The sequence below is a fragment of the Onychostruthus taczanowskii genome, unplaced genomic scaffold (genome assembly GCF_017590055.1).
Source record: "Onychostruthus taczanowskii isolate IOZ18803 unplaced genomic scaffold, ASM1759005v1 scaffold23, whole genome shotgun sequence".
Lineage (NCBI taxonomy): Eukaryota > Metazoa > Chordata > Aves > Passeriformes > Passeridae > Onychostruthus > Onychostruthus taczanowskii.
In genome coordinates this window covers 4,562,828-4,587,904 of record NW_024499573.1, presented here as the reverse complement: position 1 = coordinate 4,587,904, position 25,077 = coordinate 4,562,828, and the positions used below count along the sequence as shown (strand labels likewise).

General features: G+C 39.0%; 1 protein-coding gene across 1 annotated transcript; it reads right to left on the bottom strand.

Moving 5' to 3' along the window:
- Positions 1 to 367: 367 nt before the first annotated feature.
- SLC26A4 (solute carrier family 26 member 4) lies at positions 368 to 24,502 on the bottom strand. The gene is made up of 20 exons (XM_041405371.1): positions 24,256 to 24,502; positions 23,784 to 23,923; positions 21,568 to 21,678; positions 19,725 to 19,915; positions 19,068 to 19,232; positions 16,390 to 16,542; positions 16,196 to 16,278; positions 15,098 to 15,245; positions 12,600 to 12,713; positions 11,764 to 11,841; positions 11,476 to 11,571; positions 9,909 to 10,015; positions 8,467 to 8,536; positions 8,059 to 8,151; positions 7,862 to 7,957; positions 6,867 to 7,097; positions 5,353 to 5,407; positions 4,889 to 5,034; positions 3,651 to 3,734; positions 368 to 3,144 (listed from the first exon to the last, which is right to left on the bottom strand). The coding sequence occupies exons 1-20, from the start codon at positions 24,408 to 24,410 to the stop codon at positions 3,121 to 3,123; spliced, it is 2,340 nt and encodes a 779-aa protein (XP_041261305.1). The 5' UTR covers positions 24,411 to 24,502; the 3' UTR covers positions 368 to 3,120.
- Between the last annotated feature and the right edge of the window lie 575 nt (positions 24,503 to 25,077).

Below are 25,077 nucleotides of genomic sequence, written 5' to 3'. Positions count from 1 at the left end.
CGGGTAACTCTACTCCATGCGCTTCACATTGGTGATTGTCTCACTAAAAGCCTCCCAGGTTGGGATCTTGTGCCCCTACAGACAATGTCTCTCATTATCTTTATAGCCTTAACATTTAAAAGCTACCATTAAAGTCTAACATTTCTTGTCTTACCCGCACAAGGCAGAGGGAACAGGTTTTCCCTTTTGTCTTTGTTGATCCTCAAAACAGACCCAAGGGAAGAGTGACACTGATCCCTTCATAATAGGCCTTATCTCCCCATAATAGGGATTCACAACGAGAATACTTAAAAAACCCAAAACTAAAGAAGAAACCCCCAAACATACAGACACAAGGAGCACATTTTCAGTATGCACAACTTTATTTTCTAGTTAATGGGTACAATTACTTTTCAAATGCAGCTTTTTAAAAGTGTAAAAAAACTTAAAATACATCTCCAAATTTGATATTTGACATGCAACGACAGAACAGGAATACTCAAAATGCATACAAAAATACCACTTCTTCATCCTACTGGAAAAAGATAAGCACATCTAGTTATACTACTTAAAGATATTTTATTTAGTACAAAACTGTAGAGAATTTTAGCTTCATTGCAAAATCCATCATTTTGGTATCCTTAATTTTGATGGATACATGGAAAATTAAGCACATAATCACTGAGAAAGGCATTTGGATGCATTCTGCATACTACCTCTTACTCTTCTATGCCACTGTAGGCTTTGAGAGAAATGCTGTTTTTCAGAAAAAGTTTAATATTTTGTGCTTGTTAAGTTAAGAACAATCATGCCTGGAAGAAATACACGGGCCCAGAATAAGTGCATTTTATCATATTTTATCACAATTAATCCCAGATCAGGTGTCATATTTGGAAAATAACTGGAAGACAACTGTTGAGTATTTCATTGCTTTTTAAATAGCAGACAAGAACTAGAGAAAGTTCAAAAATAATACAATGACATCTCTGTCAAGTAAGAATCTGTACTCAAACTTCACAGTGCAGATGTTACCTTGAGGGGAAAAAAATCACCGCTACCATTTTTTTACCAGCTTTTCTGTAGACTGTGCCCTGCATAACAATTAGCTGAAAGCTCACTTGCCAGGTAGATTATTTTACTTCTTACTTGAAATGTACATCTGTTTCAGAAAAGCAGTACAGCTTCTAAAAAACATGTCACTGGCCTTGTGCACTGGCAACTGTTCCAGCAGTCAGGATAACAGGAGTTGGGGCCACAGCCTGATGGGGATTGAGGACAGTAAGGTGGGCTGGAGTACCAACCTCCTGTGAGAGGCTGGCAAGGGGACAGAAGGAGGACAGGTAGAGTTAAAAGCATGAATTGTCAAACCACAGGCTGGGCTGAAGCATTAGTGCCAATAGAAGTGAGTGGTTCCATCTGAAGAGGGGCAGAGTGGTGTGATTTGCCTCTTGAACTCTTGCCCCATTCTCAGATGGTGGAGATGCCAACCCCACTGACAAAAGGCCCACGTCCATTGTGAATACAATCCTGCTGTTTGCTGGCTTGGACTGGAGCACCAGCATCTCCTAAGTTCAAGTGCCTGTACTGAGAAACTTCACTGTTGAGAAGGCTGAAGTCTGTGCCTTAACAAGAGAATACAGATTTTAGTTTGGTGCCGTTACCTGTTGTGTAAGACACTGTCCAACTGGCCAAAGTTTGTAGGATTTTTTTTTCACTGATGTTAACAGAGTTCACTCGGGTCCTGAAGCCAGAATAATTTATTTAGTGCTTAGCTTTTCCACTGCTACCTGCAGCACAAATCTCTGTGCAGTGTAATGTGAGAAAATTTCTCTGATGTAATCAAGTAAGGAGAATTAAATATACTGAAGGTAATTTTCCACATATTGAACTTAACATTTCCACATGTTGAACTTAAAGGCATTTCTTATGCTTCTGGACATTTCTTACACTTCAGTTTTTATCCGTTTCCTTATAATGCAGGGGTTTTCTCCCATTTAAAAAATAATGTAATGCTAAAAAATCAAGGTAGCAGTCTGTTTTCCTTCAAAATACATTTCTTCATCATGAAAACTAAGAACATTAGTTAAGGATTAAAATTTTTCTGCTCAAATCTTTATCTTTTGTAAATTATTGCACTTGTGCATTATGAACTTTCATATGTAAAAGAACAGCAGCATCAGCAGTTTGATGTAGATTATTAAAAGAAAAAATCTCTATAAAAATATAACTATTCATTAAACAAAAAATACTCCTATATTCCATTTTAAAAAAACCAAATGTCAATACTAGGTCACATTCTGACTTTCTTGCTTACACTCAGTATCAGCCTGTTTTACAGATTTCATTAAGTACCCAGGAACTAAGGTTTTCCTTAATTTATGTTATGATCTGCCTCTTGACGAAGACTATGTAACCTAGCCAAAATAATCTGTCCTTCATTTAAGGGACCATCATTAATAGTAGTGCAAGACTTGCTACAGTGGGATTAATACAGAACTAATGAACGCATGTCCAAGGGTCTTTAGAAACTTTCCCTATTTGAAGTATTACTGTAGTTCAGTGCTGTTTCCTGTTCATGTGACAGTTTCACCTGTCACCTCTTTCAGTGATGTAACTACCTGCAGCAATTCAAGGAATTGCTTGAAAACAATGATCATGATACAATTTTCAAGGCTTGTCAGCACATATTACCATACTAATGTTCTAGAATTCAAAGCCTTGGCCATCTAGGCTTTGTAGAAATATTGAACAAAAGGCTTGCCATCCGAAGATTTTGGTCTCTTCCACTCTCCTGGGCAGACCACAGAGCAGCTTTTCATCCTGTACACACTGATAAAAGTGAAGTGCAACTTCTGGCTGACTAGTCTCAAAACTAAGTACATCTTTCACAACAGTCTTCTGATTTTCTTTTTTATTAATATATATCATAGCAGAAAGTGCTTGCAGAATCAAGGTCCAGAATATTTCTGGGATAATGCTAGTTAAAATTTGGAGAGTTATAGAGATCTGTATCATTCAGACAAACAATCAGGGTTTTCTTCAAGTGCAAAGATTGGTTTCATAGCAGAAAATGCTGGTATGGATAGTACTGGTGCGTGGATATTGCTGTGTGCTCACAGGCAGGACAGTGCCAGCAGTCCTTCAGGAGGCAAGTCGGCGCATAGCCTAGAGAAATGGGTTTTGAAAGGTGGAGAGAAACAGGCCCTGGTTAGTTCTCAGTATACACCATCTGGGAAAATTGCATGTTTGTGTAAACGAGAAACTCAGTGAAAGTACAAAGAAAGTAACTTCTGTAAACTGTGCAGGTTGTGCAAGAAGCTGTCTGCTGTACTAAAAGGAGGAACGAAAGGAGAAGGTTGATTATCATTTTGGACTCTGGTGCCTCAAGCCTTACCAAGTCTTCCTTTAGGCACCCAGCTTGTGTTTAGATCTATTTATAAGCCTGTGTAAGGCAAAAGTAATCCTAAAGCAAGAGAGATGAGGAGATAATTAAGCAGATATAATCTACTATAATCTCAAGAAAAATGTGACTTCCTCCACCTAGCACTGCCATTCAGTATCCAGAGAGGGTGTGTATTTATGGAGAAGGTACCTGTTGAGGGCCATACTCTCACAGCATGACTCAAGGCTACAGGCAGAGGGATAGACACATTCAGTTCTAAAGTGCATACCTCTTCCTGAACATCAAGTTCATCATCAGGCTGGCTGGCTTCTGTGAACTCTATGGGTTCTTTAGACTCCTGCATGAGTGAAATCTTGGTAGAAAGAAATTAAGAAACATGATGAGTTACATGTTGTCCATATAATTAAAACTTTTTTTTTTCTCTAAAGTACTATAAAATAATTTCCACAACTTAGAAGAGTCTGTTGTTTACTGTTCCTTGACAAAGATGATGATGATTTACTTCAGCTGAGAGGAACTTATAAATTGCAGAGCCTTTGGGCTTACCTCTGCTCACATGACTAGTTATGGCTTTGTAAAAATAATAAAATCTATCTTTAAACTGCTGTATAGCATTATGAAAATGTTAATGTCTAGCACAAAAATTAGTATGAAAAAGTTATAAAAATAAGAGTCCTAGCCCAGTTAATTATCAGTAATATTAATTTTAATTGCTATTTATTCATAATACTGTAATAGTGATTGCTAGGAAAGGAATTGTGGTGAAAAGAAAGGAGGACATTATATGACCATTTTCCTTATGAGGGCCTTTTACATGCTACAGAGCATAGCAAATCTCTAAATGCTACAGAGTATTCTGGGTATCTGAAAAAAACACAGAATACAATGACAAAATGCACAGAGAAGGCAGCAGGAATTAACACTAGTGTGGAACAGCTTTTGTACACATCCATGCCAAGTAGAGTGAGACTATGGCTTTGATCAGAAGTCTATGGAGCGTTGGGAAAGGGAGCAGGGAATGATTATTCACTGCAGCTAACAACCCAGAAGTCCAGCAGGCCAAAAACAAGCAGGAAATATTTGTAATATAATTGAAAATGAGAGAACCCATCTCCACAGGATAGTGTCACAGGTTCCAAAGGAAGTGTCACAGACACATTGAAGAAAACTCCATCTGTAGCAATTAAATATAATGTTCCAAATGCAACCTCCAGCTGATGAGGTTCTTAAGATGCCAGTAGTCAGAAATTAGAAAATGTGTCTTAGGATGAAGTGTTTTCCATATGTGCTGTTTCTCATGTTCTTTTCACTAACAAGCTCCTGGAGCTGACAGACCCTTCCTTTAATCTACAAAAATACTCATGTACTACAGAAGCTGCCCAATTTACGACACTCCCACTTTTTTTTACTACAGTTCTAGGTCTAGTTTTCAAATGTGGCACAGAAATTCCAAGAATGAGTGCTAGATGATGGAAGGAAGGGGAATGTACTGCTGGATATCCTTACCTTCTCAAATATGGGATCCTGGTTGTCACTGTATGTCATTTGATTCCTTATGTAGAGCACAGCATCATGGACAGTCAAGAAAAATATGTCTTTTCTGACAGTGTCATCAAAAAAGGCACCCCGTTCCAGCTGAGATATAAGGTTGTCTGAATAAAAGAAAGTCATAACAGGTTTATACAATATGAAGTATTTAAGAAATAGAAGTTAAAATACGTAGTTGCAACTGTCAGAAATCAAGTGGACAGCCAAATGAATCCATCAATTATAATTCAGTTTTGACTTTTACTTTCCGTATTTCCTTTGCACCCCACCATTTTTTGTGTCCCAATGGAGTCAGCAATGCTTATCAGTGTTACAGTTCACATATTTATTAGTGTGCATGCTACACAGACACATCTAGAGATCCCTTCTCACCTTCATTTTATTTTTTGCATGAGTGAAAGCAGAAATACTTGGATATTTACCTTGATATGAAGCAAAGTATACTCTCACATCAATTCTCTCAAACTCTTTAATTATCTAAAAAAAAAAAAAAGTTTGCAACAAGGACATCAATAAATACATCCTGGAGATGTATTTATAAGGAGAACATACATATATGTCTGTAGGTCTGTGTAATGTATAGACTCATACACTTCATTTTTTTTCTGATTGTCTTCATTCCACATAGTATATTTTGTTTATTCATCATAATTAATGTATTGCTATAGTTTGCTGTACTTAAAGATCCACTAGTCAAGTACCTGGTGCTGAAGTGGCCTATCTTCAGCTATGTAAGTGGAACTACCCATTTTACATGCACAAGCATTGCTGCCAATTAAGCATTGCTGCCATGTCATTCTGTTCTCAAAATTCCAATAATCATCTCTCCAAGTGAGACCACGTGGGCCTGATTGAGCTTTATTTCCCTCATGTATGTGTGATATGATACACTCATTCACTGGCACATGCAGATTTTTTTACACAGATTTTTCTCTCATGCAGTGCACAGATGGACCTGTCCTTGGATGAGAAAGCTACACATGGAGAGAGTCATGTCAGTGAATCCCATATTCCCATGTGCCTAGGCAGGAGGCTCATGCAAGGCACACACTGCTCCTGTATTTCACTTTGGTAAAAGACTGAGATCTACCCCTGGCTCCCTGGTGGCAGGCAAGTCTCTAAGATTAGTGTTTTCAGAGGTGATTATTAATTCTATTTCTGTTAGTTGATAAACTTGAGTCATGGTAGAGATCTGGTTTTATTGATAGGCTAAGTAGTCCCAACTGCAAAATTGAGTTAGTGAAATCATTCATCTGAACATACAAAATATCAGAAAAAAATGAAGACTGAACAATCTGGTCCTACACACTTGTAACTGAGCACCAAAAATAATGGAAATACTTGGCCTTAATCTTTACACCTCATTTTCTTCTTCCTAGGAAGAAATATAATCTCCTTATTATGTACTGTGAGTTTGAAGATTAATTAATGAATGTTGATGAAGCACTTGATACTAGCCACAGAAAATACTATAAAGAAATTAATCATTCTTCCTTCATAATTAAAATGAATTAATAAATTAAGGAATGAATAAATAAATCTAAAACTGAACTGGGATGGTAAGATGAAAGTTTTACTACCTCTGTGTTGAGTGAGCATCATCCTGTGCCCAGAATAAAGCAGGAGGCATGTGGAAAGAAAATATATAACTAGAATATTTCATAACATATAAGGGGACCACATTTTGCAGTTAATTATTTTGAGTACTTGACTATGCACCCTTCATATTTTTCTTTTAATGCATTTCTTCCCACTTAAAATACACACACCACCAATATTCTACTTCTTGCTGGTATTTTTCATATTTATATTTTCATGGTATTTTTCAACAACATACTTTTTAAAACTCAGAAATTAACTTCTGCTAACAGCTCTTGATTTATGTACTACTGACTAGTTTCATTTTCATAGAACATCAGAAAAAAAATGCCCTTACCGTTTTTATTGACCTCACAGCTACAATATCCAAGAAGGTTACTGCTCCAAAATCAAGAATGAGACTGTGGATGGGCACCTTGGGGATGTTTACTTTGACTGGGAGTTCTGAATTCCAGTCCACCTGGATCTCTACTTCTTTGGTGGGAACTTGAAGATCCTGGTTGTCTTCAGGTTCCTCATCAGTCTCAAAAGCTTCATTATTAATACCAGGCTCACTGATGATGCCATTCTAATGCACAGATAATATATGAAATATAGAATTTAATCATGGGGAAAGTCTGGGAGTTACAGAAAATACCACCCTGTGGTATCTTCTGTTGAAGGAACTGACAAGACAGACACTTGAGAGCAGTACCCCCTGCTCCCAGTCCTGGTACTGTGGTTAGCATAACTAATTCCATTTTATATGGCAAGAAGCCATTCTCTGTGGCTGAGCAGATCATGTATTTGCTCCCTTTTCCCTCTGAAAAGGTCCTTTCTCCCTGAAAGTCCTGTGAACCAATCAGACAAACCAAACTGATTTCTTCTTCCTCTCCCTACCAGCCTCAAGGCTCCTGGGCACCAGGCAGGTCTCTCCCTTCCTTGCTGGCCTTGAAGGTCCCAGGCACGTGGGCAACCAGGTGTAGCTGGTGACCCCATCAGAGAAAAGGGAAGTGTTGGTGACTCAACTTCTTTCATGTCATTTTTATATCTAGATTATGATTGTTATATTGATACATTAAACCATATATTAAGATCTCACCTGATCTGCAGGGGTTCCAGGTAGTTAGAAACTCTAAGTGAAAAGTTAGGGTCTAGGTGATTAAAACTGTAAGTTAAGTTGTATTATAAATTCTGTATGGTACTTATAAAGTGTACTACCATGTAGGAAGTCACACTTCATCTGTATTTTAAAGATGAGTACAGAGTAATTAATAATTAAACCTTAACTAAAAAGCTCCAACAGTAACCCTTTGAGAAAGAATAGAGGTAAATAATTTTAAAAAGGCCTACCTTAGTAGCTTTTAATTTTCCCTTCTTGATTAGCTTTTGTATTTTCCTCAGTGCTTTGAGTCTCTTATTGTATACCTTGACTGCATCAAATCCCACCTACAGAAAACAGACCAAAATTATTTAACTTAACTCAGTATAATTCTGAGGAAATCTCAAGGACAGTTAAGAAGCTTCCAAACCCATAACTTATCACTTACAGTGGATTTGAGGCTGCTTTTCAGTCCATCGATGTTAGCATAAAAAATTGGACTTGAAAACTTGAGAATCTTCACGCCTTCTGGTTCTATAACCTGTTGCCAAAAAATATAAGGTTAAACAGCAAAAGCCATATTTGACAATAAGAAGCAGTTTAACTATTTCAACAGTTCAACTACATATCCAATTTTAAAAAATGGCATGGATTTGTTGATGATTGAGGGGATTCAGTTTTTAGAAGCTTACAACCCCAGCATGCAAGATAGACCAACCATCTGGATGAAGATGGTTCTGAAATTTGTTATCTTTGAGCACCCCACTTCCAAATTCAAGTTTGTACAACATGAAAGGCATCACCTTTGCTTACACTGATGTGTAGACGCAAGGAAAACAATTCAGCCATGACTTACATTTTTGTAGTCCTTGACCTTCTTGTAGATGTCTGTGCCAGGAATGTTTCCAAAGCCTCCCCATGAAGGACTACCAGAAATAAAGACAGTGAAGGTAAATGTCATACATGGGCACTCACAGAACTGAAGGGATTGCTGCATACAAAGGGGCTTTGACTCCTGTCCTTTGCTTTCTAATGCCAAATTAACAGACTTGCAAAAGTGTTGAAGCTATTTTGTGTCACTGTAGTGAACAGGCCTTTATAAAAACAAGGTACTTTGATTTCAGCCTACTTAATGCACCATTTTGATTTTAAGAGATGAGTGAACAACTTGTTCAATTGGTTTTCCAAACCAGAAGAATATTTTAAAAGCAGATTAGTTCACTTGAAATTTAAAAAAACAAATTTTTTTTACACTGAAAAAAAAAAAACTGGTGGCTTTTTTCACTTCAGCTGAAATGCATTTACATTATTTTCAGATTATGTAAATCTTTTTGTCCAACCTTTTAAATTTTTATTTTAATCAGTAACAAAACCAAAATGTTTTGCAGTCTCCAGATATATATTTAACAGCCAAGGCAAATAGTTTTGAAGTTTGTAAGGCCCCATCTCCCCTTTATATTTTGGTAACATTATCTGAGTTGAATTTGGGAATTGTTTTTTGAGTCTCTTCAAATTTCATTTTTTTATAATCTACTATTGTGTAACAATTTTTACAAGGCTTTATTTTTATGCATTTGCTGACAGTGCAACTGTACCTTGGTAATGCTAGTTACCATGCTCTCTGAACTCCAAGCTGAAGGAAAGAAGTTATGTTGTAGTTTCAGATAAAAGGTCAATGAAAAATAACAAGATGACTGAATATAAGGTTCTTCAAATCCACCTTTTCTCACCATTCCACTCCCATTCTTTAAGCAGCAAAAAATCAGCCAGAAGCACTTTTTTTTCTTATTCTCATGCTTTCTCTTGCTCTTATTTTACAGCCATACAATCAGTGTTGTATAAGCAGTAAGTGAAAAGGTTATTGGCATGTGCAACATGCTGGAGTAGTATTACCTGCTAAGAGTTACTGTAATGGTCAATTCACTACAAAAGCATCTGTTTATATTTGATCTATTTTTATATTATTATACACACATCTGTTTATATTTGATCTAGAATGTTCCCGTCCCTTTTCAGAACTCAGATGCGTGGGTGCATATAAAACATATGGCTAAGCACCACCAGAGTGGCCAACATGATATGAAATACTGATCAAATAATGCAGCTTCTCTTTTATCAGTGTAATTAAATGATAACACAGAAAGAGTGTCTTGTCCTAAAAGAAACAGATTTTTTTAATTTCAAAATTTTTGTAAACCCAAGCAGATATTCTGCCACAAATCATCTTGCATTTCAGCATATTATCTTCCTTTTTCCTAATATAAAACTAAGAATTATTTCTGATACTGTATTACTTACAACTGAACTCTCAGCACAACTGTCAGCAATCCAAACAAAAGGCCAGCAAGTAATCCCAAATCAAGTCCCAGAATGATGGATGCTATACATGTAAAAACCCAGATCATCTGGAGAAAAAATAACAAATGTAAAGTATTTTCATTTTAACATATGACTCGTGGTCATGCTAAAGAAACACTAGACCAGACAACATGAGAAGCATATTTTAACTTTGAAGCTGATTGTAGCACACTAGCAATCTGCTGAATTCCATACAAAAGTCTTCTTCTTCCTCCAAGATGCTTTCATCCATCATTAACTTATTAGGCATAGTTAGCTTTTTAGGAAATAAGGGAGTTTTCAACATAACAGTATTTTTTAAGGATCTGACTCCTTTGGTGAAATTGAAGGAGACATAGTTAAACATTGCATTTACTTATTTCTGATGATGGCAATCTTTGTTAATCTTTCTTAAATCTGGAAAGAGTTTTTATTTTACCAAGATGTAAAATATGTAAGGTGCCCCACATGCAGACATATAGGGAAGGAAGGGGATTCCTCAGTGACATTTAAGAATCAGAAAGAACTGTTGCAAAGAGAGGTATTTCATATTAACAGGTTGATGGCACTTCTCTAAGATCCCCACTGAATATTCAGGCAGAACAGTTGAAGTGCACTCCTCATTTCTTTCCTACATCACTGCTCATGCAGTAGACTCAAATTTTTTTAAAAGCTGAGTGCTTGCACTTTTCACTGAAGTCAGTGGGATCTTTTGTCTATAAATCAGTAAATGATGGACTAAAATATCTGAGATCTGTCTGAGACAGGTAATGCCCAATAACACTAACTGTAAAATCTAAGCACAGTAATGGGAAAAATGTCTTTCATGCAATCTTTTCCTGCTCTAAGAGCCACAGTGAAGGTCTGTTCCACAGAATACACAGTGTGAAATGTGAGCAAGTACCCTGAGATATGGTTAGAGTGGTTCATAAGAAAAGTCTCTTCATACATCCCTTAGCATGCCAAATGAATCCACATCCTAGCTGGGATTAGTCTTACCACAACAACAACAACAAAAAAAAACAAAAAAAAAACACCCAAAAACAAACAAAAAAACACTTTTCCTGAGAACTATCTGAGATTATTCAGGCAAATGGGATGTTCATGTGGTAACAACAAAAATATATGTACATGAATTAAGGAAAGGTCTGACTCATTTAACAGTGCAAAAGATAAAATCAGAATGGTAAAGGTGGCAGCAGGCCATCTGCTTTTCAAGCCATATCAACACAAGATTGCTGTATACTATGGGAATGGCTATGAAGGAGTTATCAATACACACAAATACCCTGACTGGCACCTATGCAGCAGGGTTTAGGAAGTAAAGAAGAATACTGACCTTAAAATGGGGAATTTTTTACTGACCTAATGGCATTTGCATTTTGAGGATACACATAAAAGTTTTCTGATGTTAACTCCTCAAAATTCTGCTTATGTGGTAGTTAAGAGAAACTTGGATGTCATTAAAAGGTAAAAAACCCAAAACTGGACAAAAACATTCAGGAGGAAAAAAAATCAGGTTACTTACAGCATCCACTTTATTCTGTCTCCATAGACGGGGAACATCAAACACTTGCATGAACATCCCTTTCAAGTTAGCTATGACTACAGCTGCCAACACAGACTGTGAAGAAAAATAACAAAAAAGTGGTATTCAGAAGCAAAGATACATACTAAAATAGTGCTCAACGTGACACACTACAAACCACAGCCCTGTCTGGAATCAGATACCACAGTTTAAAGAGGTATATTAATCTTGCCCATCATGGTTGAACATTTGGATCTGATGTGGCTGTGCTGCAGAAGAGTACAATACCTTTTGTAAGGGCTCTAGCAATTTCCCCAGGGCAACAATAGAAATCAAAACGATCCCAGCTGAGATTATACCAGCAACCTGCAAAGAACAGTGTTTACAGGAAATGAATTTATTATGATTCTATCATCTGTTTCTAGGATTACAAAGAAAAAAGTACAAACAGCTGCACATTACATTTCTTTAGGAACAGGGAGACCTGCCAAAGTGCCATTGTGTTTAGGCATATGTGGGCAACCATTATGCACTTCAGCTAACACAGAGGGAATTCAATTAAACAGGAAGTCTAAACAAACACAAGGTAGTAGCTCTTGAGGGGTTATGTTACAAAGACAGTCAAAGACAGAATGGAGCAGTCTGTGTGTAAGCTGGAATAGGAGCTGCTGGATAACCTGTAGTTTTTCACTGTTAAGAACTACACAGCTATAGTTTGGTAAAATAGTTTACACAACATTATGAAGATGTTCCATGGCTGATGGTGAATGGCAAATGGCAGAGCTGCTCAGGCCAGCACATGGGAGCTTAAAGATATCATAGCCAGCTGGGAGAGATTTCCTCCCACATCCTACTGTGATAAACTCAGTCCTTTAATTGGAAATTAAATTCTGGGGAACTAGAGTTAAAAGATTTCTGACCCCTAAGGTAACTCATGCTATGTAAAACTTGATTGCCCTCTTCTGGCAGAGCTACAAAAATTATTCACTATTAGAGCCCAGCTAAGACAGCCATGGCTTTCCATGTGCCAGCAACACAATCATTTTAGGACTATTTTCATCTCACGGTGCACTACACAAAATTAAATTTACTTCTGCACACTATTAGTAAGAAGAGGTCATTACCTGAGTCTTTCCACCAGTACTTTCTTGGACTGCAGTCCGTGAAAGAGCAGTAGTTGCAACAAAACAAGAAAAGGCACCTGAAAAAATGTTGCTGAATCCAAAGGCAATAAATTCCTGAAAGATAATTGGACAATGCTGTAAAAAAAGATGCCTGAAGACAGTTTTTCAATGGAGAAAGACAACAGTTTCTGCAATAGTTGATAAAGTAGGTAGCACAATAATATTAAGAAGAGTATGAACTAGTAACAGCTGTTAAATGTTTACACAAATGCCTCTTGTGCCAGTGCAGCTACCTCTGTTTGGAAACCAACACAAAGAAGTTGGTGCACTCCCCCTGAAGTGGACATACTTGTCTGAGTACAAATATGTTTAAAGTTTATTTCTATCAATGCTACCAAAACTAATGTTTCTAAGAATTACACTGGAATAATCAAGAAATGGGTACTAGAATAAATTTAACTCCCAGGTATCACAAGCTAAACAAGTTTATTGTACTAAACTCAGTACAATAGTCTGAGTTTAGACAAGACTTTAACTAATGCAAAGCATTGTATTAGTAGTAGAACTATTAAGGAACTTTGCAATAACACACAATTTCACTGAAATTCTAGTTTGCTAAGTCAGAAGTTTTTCACTCTAAGCATCTCAATGAACTCACGCTGAGTCTCAGGCAGCATTCTCATAGAGTTGCCCCAGGGACACAGATGCTGGCACCTACTGATGCTAGTTGTTCTGCTCAAGTTACAAGGACCCTGGGAGCTTTATGTCCTGGGATCTGGGCCATTCCTCTCCTGGGAAATAAAGAATTTGGGAGCTGTCTGCAACCAACCCCATATAATTGACAGAAACATTGTTTTCACCAAGCTGACACAGGCACAAGAGCTTTTCACTCACAGCAAACTTTTTAAAATATAATTTTTGATTTTGGCTGTCTCCCTTCTTTTGTACAAAATTAAATTTCCTGTAAATTTTCATTTTGCTCCAACCATAAGAGCAAGAACAGACCTAAATGATTCATGCCTACTCCCATGTAACCACTGTGATCGGTGAGAAATTATTGGAGGTATAGTTCCTAGTGTTCTTAGGTGTTAATGATCTGCATCTATGAAGACAATATAGACACTGGTAGATAATAGTATCAACCTGTCCTTCAAAAATATTTTACTACCTGCTATTGTGATGTTATTTTACCGTTCTCCAGATCAACTAAACTATTTGCCCATTATCCTGAGCTGCATTTAACCTTTGCTACATGGAAAATTCACAATATAGTACCAAAATGAAGGCACTCTGCTTTTATAAACTAATTCTTCTACTACAATATTTAATCAGTATCTTTGAAGCACACCACTGCTGGCAGAACAACATATTCAACAAAGAACAGCATAAACAGCACTTCTAGGATTATGTATTATTCTTTGAGATTTATTAAACTGAAAAGTTGGTGCATTTTGGTCAACTTTAAGACCAAGTGTTACCAGATATGACCTTTAAGGATTGTCAACTGACAAACAGAAGCATAATTTTCTTATACACAGCAAAACAGTGTTTCTAAAGTCAAACTTTATGTAATCCATTAGTACTAAAATAAAGGATTCATTAACAAAATACTCATCTATTTGTTGTAGTGAGGGCATTTTCTAATATGCTCAAAGGATAAAATCAAATATTAGCGTAGATGCAAGATGAGGAAGCTTTCTGACATTTTCATTCTACACCATGGGCAAGCAACATAACTCCCAGTGAGGACATTGAACAAATGCAGGAATCCTGTAAGAGCTTGTGATGCACAGCTGATGTCACATTCTAGCTCTGTGCCCCTAGAAACTGCTTAAAGCAGTTCAGCCATTTAGTGCACACAGCTACTCCAGCACGTTCCTGTGCTGGTAGGCACTAACTTGTGTGAAGCTGCAGGGCTGATCTGTTAGGTTACAAGTGTAGTTATATTGATGTAACTGGTGTCATGCTGAGAAGTACAATAATTTATTAAATGTAAAGTTCAGCTGATTCAAATCCTGCATGAAGACTAAGCCTAAATAAAGCTGTCCAGAACAACTTCTTAGCTTGACATTGCCTTCATCTGCCCAAGCAGCCCACCTCAAAATATGCCTTACAAGTGGAAATGGAAAGTAGGTTGCTAGGACATGTCAACTTGACATCACCAGAAAATTCCCCTATACAGTGCTCAGCCCTTTCAGAGCTACTGCAGTAACTAAACCAATACAGAAGGAATGAAATAGTGTGAAAAGCCCATACTGAATCTAGATCAGGCTCATCTCTATGTGGCCATTTCAGCTAATTTTTTTTCAAGAGTTGAAAGAATTTCTCCTGTCAGACTTCAGTGCTTGTCTCAATATGTGCACGAATGGTGTTTCTTTCATTTGGCTACATAAGTCAGCATGTTTTACCTCAATTAAAATTAATTAATGCAAATTTACATTAATTAAAATCAATACATTAAAATTACTACGTTTATAAACTGTTTTGGTTATACATACCTGGTTTCCATCAATAGCATAGTCATACTTGGTTGCATACACCTTCCCCACAGACACGGCAATAGCATAAGCAACAATAGCAATGGAAAAGGAGGCTGCAATCATCTGGGAAAACAGGCTGACATTTGGAGGCTCAGGAGGCAAAAATCTAGCATTTAGAAGATATATTGGTGTTACCAACTTTGATTGAATTCTATTCTTACCAAAACTGTCAAGGAGTTTGAGGCAGAGGCATACAGGTTGCTTATAATATGAAGTGTAATGTTTCAAGTTAATAAAAAGGTGGAAACAGCCCATTGACATACAGAACACGCTTATCTAGCTCACCCCAGCCCAAATCCTGATGCTATTAGTCAGCAACAAAGTTACCATTGTTCTCAGCATGACTGAGATTTGGCCTTATGATAGCAAAGTGAAAAACTACATTTTTTGAAGCATCGAATAAAGAATTTATTGAATAGTATGATGAATTACATAAATATGTTAATGCCACTGCATACTATTGTTAACATACTTCTTCAGTAAGATCTCAGAAGCATTTTATCCCCTACTGTGTTTCCACAAATTTTAATTAATTAAGCCCTGAATACTAAATGGAATGTGAAGGTTACTACTGTGAGTGCTCTGAATCTTTCAAGTGGAAGTCTCTATGAGTGTAATCCTCAACATCCTTGCTTCTATGAGTATGGAAGTGACAAAGTTGATTGGGACAACAGTAGCAGCATGAATATGAACTGCAGTGGGATAACTCAGTATTAGAGAAATTAAATCTATGCAAAATTTCTTTACTAAAAATTGTTATTTTTAAAAACCATTTTCCATAGTCCTATAGTCACTTCATGAGCAGAAGCAATTAATTTTCAGATAGACTTCATGAATTAGATGGACATTCCTAAGCCCATTTTACAGAAGGAAAGCTAGGCAACACATTTAGGTGGCATAACTGATAGAGCCAGAAGTAAAACTCAGAAAATTTCCAGATCTGAGTTCTAAACTCAGGTTACAGCTCTCAATGTTTCTTTTATGCATTTTCTCTTACTACAGTCATTTTTAGCCAATTAAAATAATACCTTTTTCCCACAAAACAAAGACACTCACCCTCTTGGAATGCTCTTAACAATGCCTGCATTGTATTTTTTTTCCAAGTCGGCAGCATATGAAATGCCAGTGGCTACTATGGTCTGTAATAAAATCAAACAACAGTTTTAAGACTTAAAAAGAGTTCCTGTCTTCCTGTAGCTAGACCCATCCATTTTATCTGTTTTAAGCTTTTGTTATGCCCCTTTGCTTACCACAATAACTTCTATTGGTATAGGTATAGGTATCTTGTGTTTGAACCGATCATTTATTTCTTTAACTACCATGCAGACAAAAATGGTGAGGAGTCCAGCAACAAGATCTGCAATGTTGGTGGTCCCAATTTTTTCAAATGTTTCAACAAGAGTCTGAAAAATAAAAATGACAGCATAAAACATGCCCATGTCCACTTGAAGGATGTGCAAATACTCATGAGATGATCCAAATACATAGGGTTTTGGGGAAGGCCAAGCAACTTCATTCAAGCCTGGAGAAGCCTGAGGAAAATGTTTTGTCAAGATGCTATCAGTAAATGGATTTAATAGTGAATTTAATGGAAAAAGCATAACTGCAAGACTTGTGCTCACAAGGGACTTCTACTTCCCAATTTTTAGTCAATTAATACTACATAAAAAGAGCTAACTCTCTACCTGTGTTTTACCTCTACCTGTATCAGAGCAAGGAAGGGAAGATCTGGAGCTTCTTCACTTTGACAAATAGCAAGGGAGATCCTCATTTTTCTAAAGAGGAAAATGTCTGTGCCTTACATGGTTCCTATTTCCACTGCTGACAAACAGAGAATGAGTGTGAACAGACAGGTCCTACCAGGCTGAGCAGAATCCTACACTTCAGAAAAGCAGCAGAAAACTTCACTCTACAGTAAATTAACCCTCCCAGCAGAGTTCAGCCCCAGCCTGGAGCACTCACAACTGGGCTGCAATAGGCAGCTCCCTTCTCTACCCTTGCTTGATCCTATTGTTTATTACAAGTTATTGTACAGAGAAAGCATGAAGGGATGATTACAGAAAAGTCACAAATATTCCTCTGTCCTCCTCCTAAGCACCACTTGCCTCCTGTCTCCAAGAAAATGTAATTATCCCATGCATAGTGAAGTAGCTGTAGTAGAACGATCTGGTAGAAAAGGGGCCATAAACAGACTTCTTGCATCCTGGTCAGCTCCCCCAGTAATGAGCTTTTTGTTCAAACATAAGAGGAGGTTTGCTGCAGCAGCACTCCCACCCTTCTGAACAGACTTTGGTTTGGAAATACAACATCTAAGTGCTTAATTGGCTATGTTTTCTAAGCTGAAGAAGCCTTCCTGAAACACTGAATCTGACGCCCTCCCTTGGTTGACTGAAGCCATTTTTTGCCCATTCTACTGTTTACCACAGATCCCATAAGAATGGCTGAGCCCCTCTTGCACTGCTTCACTTCACAGTAACTTCCTAACTTTGGCTGCAGATTCTGCTAATGTTGGAAGCTTGGTATTGCAGTTTGTTAAACACTACTGAAGCAAGTCCAAAACTTGCTGAAGCAGACACAGCAAATCACTGGTTGAGCAGACCAGAAATAACAATTTCTTTGGTCTACATGCACCTGCAAACACATTGACCTGGCTCACCTGCAAGAACACAGAAGCTTTGAACTTTAACCTAAAAAGTCAGCATCACGCTCAGCCTTGCTGGAGCTGGAAGAACCATATAGTCTTTTCAAAAAGTGTATTATACTAAATACCATTCATTCAATAAACAAACAGATGAAAAAAATTCTGGATTAACAAGTCCATCATTCTGCCAAGTCTGCTGTAAGGTCTATTATACAGTAAGTACTTTGTCTCATCTAACTTTCCTTGCTCTGAGGGGAAGAGTTTTCATTAGTTCTGAAAAGACCCATAAGATAATAATTTTTTACCCACACAAATAGTTCACGAGATCTCTTTTTAAATTTTTTTCCTTGCTGTTTATAGTTATATTATCATCCCATTATTGTTAATCTACATGTCTGCTGTATTTTTCCTAGTCTGGTTGCCAGAGCTGGCATGTAAAATCTCCAAATACATTTTTTTCTCCTAAAATAGCCTGTTTTAGAAATCTGCTATTCTACGATGAAGTGCTGCAGAACATCTAAAATACTATGAACCTGGAGAGTTTCATGCTGAAGTCAGTGACACAACTCTGAACAATTTTCCTGGGAAAGGATACTATTCTGTAGTACAAGACCTCTAGGAATTCAGTATTTCTGTAATGCAGCCAAAACATTTCTCCATTTGAGCATTTTCTATAAAATCAACAAATGGAGTTGCAACAGTCAGCCTCACATTTGCTAACCAATAGGTACCTGGCCAAAGGGTGGGAATCTCTATCCTTTAGGAGTTCACATGCATGGCTACAGTGCGAAATGGAGAACTGTGCCCTTTACCAGAATGACCTGCTGGTTTAAGTGCAAAGAGCCTTGGGAGATGACCTGACAGGGTTAATAAATTATCAAATGTCCTTCACAATAAGTGAGAAAGCAAGGGATGGGACAAGAAGTGTTAAAGTGTTTTGGTTGGCATTTAAACTTCATGTGAAAAAGTGCTCTGTCTGAAGAAGACTTCAAGATGGCAATTTTGGGGAACCCCAAAGGCAGCTATTTAGAACCCCACAGCTAAAAATGAACAGCTGCAGACCTTCATGAAAAGGAGAACTGAAGGAATGCCCGATACCATATATACCATTATATACTATATACTATATACAGTATACATATATATGCTATACACTATATACATATATACTATACCATATTACCACCATATATATGAACCATCCCTGTGTGAAATGGAAGCAGAAGATAAGCAATTATATAAAAATATCTGTCATAAAACCAAAGCAGATTAGAAGGGCATACTTACATATATTATGGAAAGGACACCATTATAATTTTTAGTTGAAACATTCAGAACTATTTTCAGTTGTGACACAAGCACTTGAAAAGCAGCTGCAGTTGTGAATCCCCCAACTAATGGATCTGCAAGGTACCTCACAATGAAACCAATCTGGAGAACTCCAAATATAACCTAGAAAAATCATGAAGAATAACAGGATTATAACATTATCATGTTAAATAACAAAAAGGTACACTTCTATTTGGAGATTTCTTATGCTTTGTTTTCTCTCTTTGTTGATGCAGAGTCTTAGGACCATCTTTCCCCCATTTCAGCTTAGTGTAGATTAGTATTGTCCATCCAATGAAATAAAGGAGACCTGAAGAAATGTGTGAAAGAAGCTCCTTAATTACTAATTACTTAATTTCTAAGTAATGCATGAAACTAAGTACTCAGTTTCATGCAGGTCTTCTGGTCTGCAATGGCAGGGCTATTCTGCTCTCTGTGCTCCCAGTCATGCTGGCAGAGACTCTACACAGGATAAGAAGCTCTTAAAAGTTTGTGATAACTTTCATTCATTTTTGTGTTTTACTACAGGAAAATGTCTGACTGCCATAGTAGGCATTTTTCTGCCATTAACATTAAAGCAGTGTCAACCTTGTGTCTTCAAGTCAACTATTTTACCTGTAAAATTCCAACCAGGAATGTGAGAGTGCTTGCAATCAGCACTCTCTGGGCATCTCTGGATTCAGTGTCTATCAGTGCTCCTGTGACATTAAACCCTGTAGCATTACTGCCTTCTATGAGAAAATTCTCATCTGGGGCCATGCTCAATACAACAGATCCCACCATCAAACTGACTACTGGGAATGGACCTGTAATGACAAACAGAACACACTGAAGTTCAACAAACATTGAAAAACCAAAAAAATTTATCAGACTAGACAAGAAACTCTAGGTCAGAAAAGCCGTGTAATTTTGTAATTGGGGTACATTGGTGGTATTAAGGGGCCAAGAGACAGAGGCACTGCATACAGGAGACAAAAATACTGCACCTTCTTTAAATACTGCTCCTTCTTTAAATAACTTATGTTGTACATGCAGATACAAGTGCAGTTTCATGCTTTGCTTGAGCAAATTTAGGGCTGTACCAAGGCCAAAAGGGGCAACATGTTCAACATGCTCCAACCATCTCCCTTGTATCAGCATCACAATCAGACAACACAGATCACCAATCCAGGTGAAAGCAACATTTATTTCTTTAAGTTTTAGGGTTTCTTTGTTTGCCTGTGCTTTTTTTGGTTGGTTTGTTTTTTGGTTTTTTTGTCATGGTTAGTTTTCAGCTGATCCAGCGTGCCACATGACCAGGGTTCCCAACACCACAGTTGTGGCAGGAACATGATCCAATGGGTAGGATCACATCTTTTGGCAGTATTGTGCTATTACATTGGCTAAAGATGACTGAAACTATACTTTGGAAAAGATATAGAGAAAGTGATCATTGTGTCAGCAAAACACAATCTAAAAGTAATCATATTTGTTGCAGTTATTTACTAAAATTATGAGGAAAAGGAAAATGTCAAAACATGTCTTAAAGAAGATTAAGTTAATTTTACAGATACCTTAAAGGACACTTCATGAATAAGAGCATTGGGAAAAGTGTAAAAAAAGGAGTGTTCAATAGTCTAGGAAGTAGGAATGCCACCATAAGTTGACATAACAAGTCAGATCTGGATAGCAAATGTGAGCTACTTGGCAGGGTAGGAAGAGGCTAACAAAGTTGAGAAAACATACAAAGACTTTTGATGCAGCAGAGAAGAAAGCTGATGAAAAAGTGTAGTATCATGCCAAAGCTCTGGCAGGGGAAAACAATGTGTTCTTGGTAGATAGGAACAAGAAAAGACTAGATTTTGCTAGAATGAAGAAAAAGGCACTTCAGTGTTCAAGCTGTAAGAAGAATTTTAAATGTGAGAACTGATAGGAAACAAACCTCATATTCTAAAGAAAGTATTCAGAAAGAGTCAACAAAGTTTACCCATAGCCTTGATGTGAGGACCTACAGTGAGGCTGGAGTGGATACACAAGTTCTGGGTCTCCACGACAGGCAAGAAGAAGATACTGTCCACAGTAATGAAAAAAGGATGCAGCAAATAAGGCTTGCAGAGAAGACTAAAAGAGCTCTGTTTTAGCCATCTCGAGCTTCAGCTGATACACAAAATGTTTGTCATTCATACTGCTTACTGAGGCCTTGATCTGGTAATTTCTTGCACAGAGTGTAGCCAAAGACAAGATTTAAACTTCAGCACAAATTCAAGCAAAAAGCAGTGGCTTACCTAAAGTCAGCTATTATGCACAATTGCCTGTATAAAGAATAAATAAGCCTTAATTTCCCAAGATCCACCAATATTAATATTTACCATAGCCAATTTGTTTCAGAAAGTACTTATATTGTATGAAATATGAATGTCTGCAGTAAGGATTAACACTGAAATAGATAATTCACTGTAACTTGAACACATGCAGTTACCAACTGAGATGTGCCTTGATGTTCCCAGGAAAAAGTATGTCAGGATGGGGAAAAAGGCAGAATAGAGACCAAATCCAACAGGGACTGCAACCAGCAAAGCATATGCCAAACCTGAAATGATAGATCATCAAAAATATCATATTTAAAATCTCTCAGCAATCTTTTCTAGATTAGACTTTCAGAAAGATTTACTGCTGTAGTCCAGATGCAATTTAGAATATGTTTTGTCTTGTAAGTCAGTTGCAGGCACACATGTGAGTGAGTATCAATGACTGTAATTGAGTGTATATCCCATGCTGGTAGCTGAGTGAGTGAGTAAGTACTTAAAGATGTTCCCATGTTTGCACAGGTAGCCTCAGACACAGGCTGAGATAAAAACCTAGGTGGATAACATTGCTGCAAGCTTCTTGAGAGAAAAGGAGGATATGTGGAGGTTCTAGTTTCAGACAGAAATTTCAAGCACAAGTCTCTGAGTTATTGCACAACAAATCCACTTCAGTATCTTCAGCTCTTGTGAAAATAGGGCCGCTTCTTTTCCCAGTAAAAACTAATCTACCAATAGTAAGTCACATAAATTTGAGAGTCTTGGTTCTTCTTCCTTTGCATACCTGTGCAAGCTGTCAAACCCAGCAAGCAATAAAAAAAAATTGCCTTCAAAATCAAATCCCAGTTAGCCAGAGTTCTCCTTCAAAGACTCTCCAAAACCTGTCAGAGTATGACAAGTCCTGAAGTCCTGCTCACATTACTGTGACTGATTGAAGGACTGCAAGCAACACACTTAGTTGCTGGGAATTAGGGACTTCAGGGACTTCAAGATCCCAACATGTTTTAGAAAATATTTTGGCCAATTTTTCCTGTAATTTATGTTCTAAAATTTCAGACTTTTTTTTTTTAATTATAGCTAGGTGTAGATTTGCATTAATTTGGGTTTTTTCAATTTTTTTCCTACCTTTTTCTTTTTTTAATGTATAGGTGGGAGACCAGACAGTATATTTTAAAAAATTGGTTTTACAAATAGATTCTAATTAAGATTAAATCAGGGCACTGAAAAAAAATAAGGTTATAGTATGAGCACAATAGCTGTTATAAGTAATATGAAATTCATATAAGTCTAGCCCAGTTCATTTTAAAAAGGCACAGGGATCATGTAACCTTCAGCAAAGATCTTCCAGCTCTGACACTTTCTTTGGGAAAGAATCTCTCTCTTTATTTCTCAGGTCACCCCCTGCCTGGAGCAGAAGTTTGTAATGCTTTTTTTCTGCCAGTCTCTGCCTTCCTAGCATGCTCCAAGGGAACAGACAGGAGAGAATACTTGTGTCTAATCGGGAATGCGTAAACTGCTTTCTTTGTTCCCAGTGTAAATCTTCATCCCCTTCCGCAAACACTTAAATTCCATTGAGGGAAAGTGTGGGGTTGACACAGCTAGTTTTGCCTGCTGCAGTCCCAAAAAAACTGTGAAAATAGCGTAAGAACTCTAGTGAGATTAAATTACTGGATGTATCAGGGTTATAGTCAGTCTTGTCTTAGACGGGTGCTGCCTCAGGCAGGATGGTTCTGCTCTCTGAGTCTTCCTTAAGCAGCTTATTTGAACTAATTTCTGTTTATTTCTGACACTTTCCTATTTGTTCATCTACCGAAGGCTTTACTAACAAATGGAATAAGGAAGTAAGGGAAACTTAATATTGCAAGCCATGTACTCTTGGAAATATCCATCAAGTTCAACTTTTAGAAAAATATGAATACATCACCACCTCCTTGAGGATTGTCTTCTGCAGAGACCTGAACAACCTAATGAGATGAATTTTAAAGAGGAGTAGATATCAGGGTTGCATTATTTTAGGGAAATAACTAGATTTTTGTAGGCAGTTGCAGAAGAACTATAGGCTTAGACAACCAAGAAAGAGAAATAAGACGACACAACCTATTTGATTTATCGCAATGTCATTAAAATTTTAAATATCAAAATAAATACTCTTTGAGTAAAATGCCCGGAAGAAAAGTTAAATACATCCTTATAGCACATCACAGGGAATTTAAATCTTCTAGCCAAGGAAAGAAAAAGGAATAAATTAAGACCATCAATTATTTATTGCAAAATAATACCTAATATCTAGTATTAAATAACAAGTCTCAGATTTGTAATTCCATCTGCATAACGTCCCGGTGTTCAGCCGGCTCCCTTATAGGGACGTGGTGGGGAGCGTGCCTGGCTTTACCTTGCAGGGTGGCAACGAGGCCGGTGCTGAGCCCCGAGATGATGTCGCTGATCAGCCACTCTTTCACCCGGTAGTTGGGCAGCCACTCCAGGATGGGCAGAAAGGACTTGGCGATCTGAAAGGCCCTTTTCCTTGAACATCTGCGAGAAAACAAGGGATGAACACACCCCACGGAGCTGCAACTGCAGCGCCCCAAGAAGCCCAAAGTGACAGCTGAGCTGATGCACATTTAAACGTAAGGGGCAGCGGCTGTCACAGCCCTGTCTTCCAGACAGGGACGGGGCACGCTCCGCTGTCAAAAGCGCGTTCCCTGAAGAAGCGCGCCGCGGGCAGCAGCGGGAGCAGGGAGCAGGGATGTGTCCGCTGGCAGTGCGGCGTGCGGGGCACTCCATCCCTGGGCGGGTGGGGTTTGGGGGCACCGGGACAGCGCGCCCTGCGGCTCCCCCGGCTCGCTCCCGCCGCTCGGACCCACCTGCAGGCCGCCTGCGCCCGCTCGCGGAGCGTGGGCGGCAGCGCCGGCCGCCGCTCGTTCTCCTCCTGGAAGCCGGGCTCGCTGTAGATGGGCCGCGCCACCACGTAGTGGCTGAGCTCGGCCGGCGGCTCGCTCGCCCGCCCGCCCGCGGCCATGGCCCCGCCTGAGCCGGCGGGCGGCGAGCGCGGCCCCCCCTGCCGGCCCCACAGCGCTGTCCGCGTCCTGAACCGCGGCTCCGACGGCTCTGCCCGCGCCCGCTCCCCGGCCTGGGGCAGGGCGAGCCGGCCCCGCCGCAGCCGCGTTTATACGGCCGCCCACGGCCCGACGCTTTATTTACGGGGAAACAGAGAGACCCGGCTCCGGGCCGGCCCGGGCGACGCCTCCATCCGCCCTCCCCCCGCCGCCCCGGTGCCCCCTCGGCAGCCCTGCTCCGGCCCGAGCGACCGCCCCGGCAGCGCCCGTCCCCTCGGGCGGGGGCTGCACTTCAAAGGCGGCGGCCCGCGGGCAGGCGTCGGGGAATGGCTGCGGGGCGTGCGGAGCGGGGCTTGCCGCACGCACACGAACCCGGCCGGCAGGTGATGGCCTCTGCCCCTCACCTGCTGCCCCCAGAGCCACCTGCCCGCCGGCGGCCGGCCAGAGTGCTCGCTGTTAAGGCGAGCCCGAGGGAGGGAGATAGCACCAGCCACTCTCGCGCACTGCTTGGCCCGCACGGAAGCCTCCTTGGAGTTCCCAAACCCCTGCTGCATCCCATGACCCAAGTTCTGGGAGTCGTCTCCATGCATAGATATAAATGCCTAACAAACAGCACCTGCTCTCCAAACC

What these genes read in the sequence shown, in the direction of transcription:
- SLC26A4 (XM_041405371.1), bottom strand. Translation starts at nt 24,410, where the DNA reads ATGGCCGCGGGCGGGCGGGCGAGCGAGCCGCCGGCCGAGCTCAGCCAC. An exon ending in GACAGAATAAAGTGGATGCT is followed by an intron (nt 10,016 to 11,475) that starts GTAAGTAACCTG and finishes TTTTTTCTCCAG; the next exon opens with ATGATCTGGGTTTTTACATG. An exon ending in AACTTGATGTTCAGGAAGAG is followed by an intron (nt 3,145 to 3,650) that starts GTATGCACTTTA and finishes CCATTTCTCTAG; the next exon opens with GCTATGCGCCGACTTGCCTC.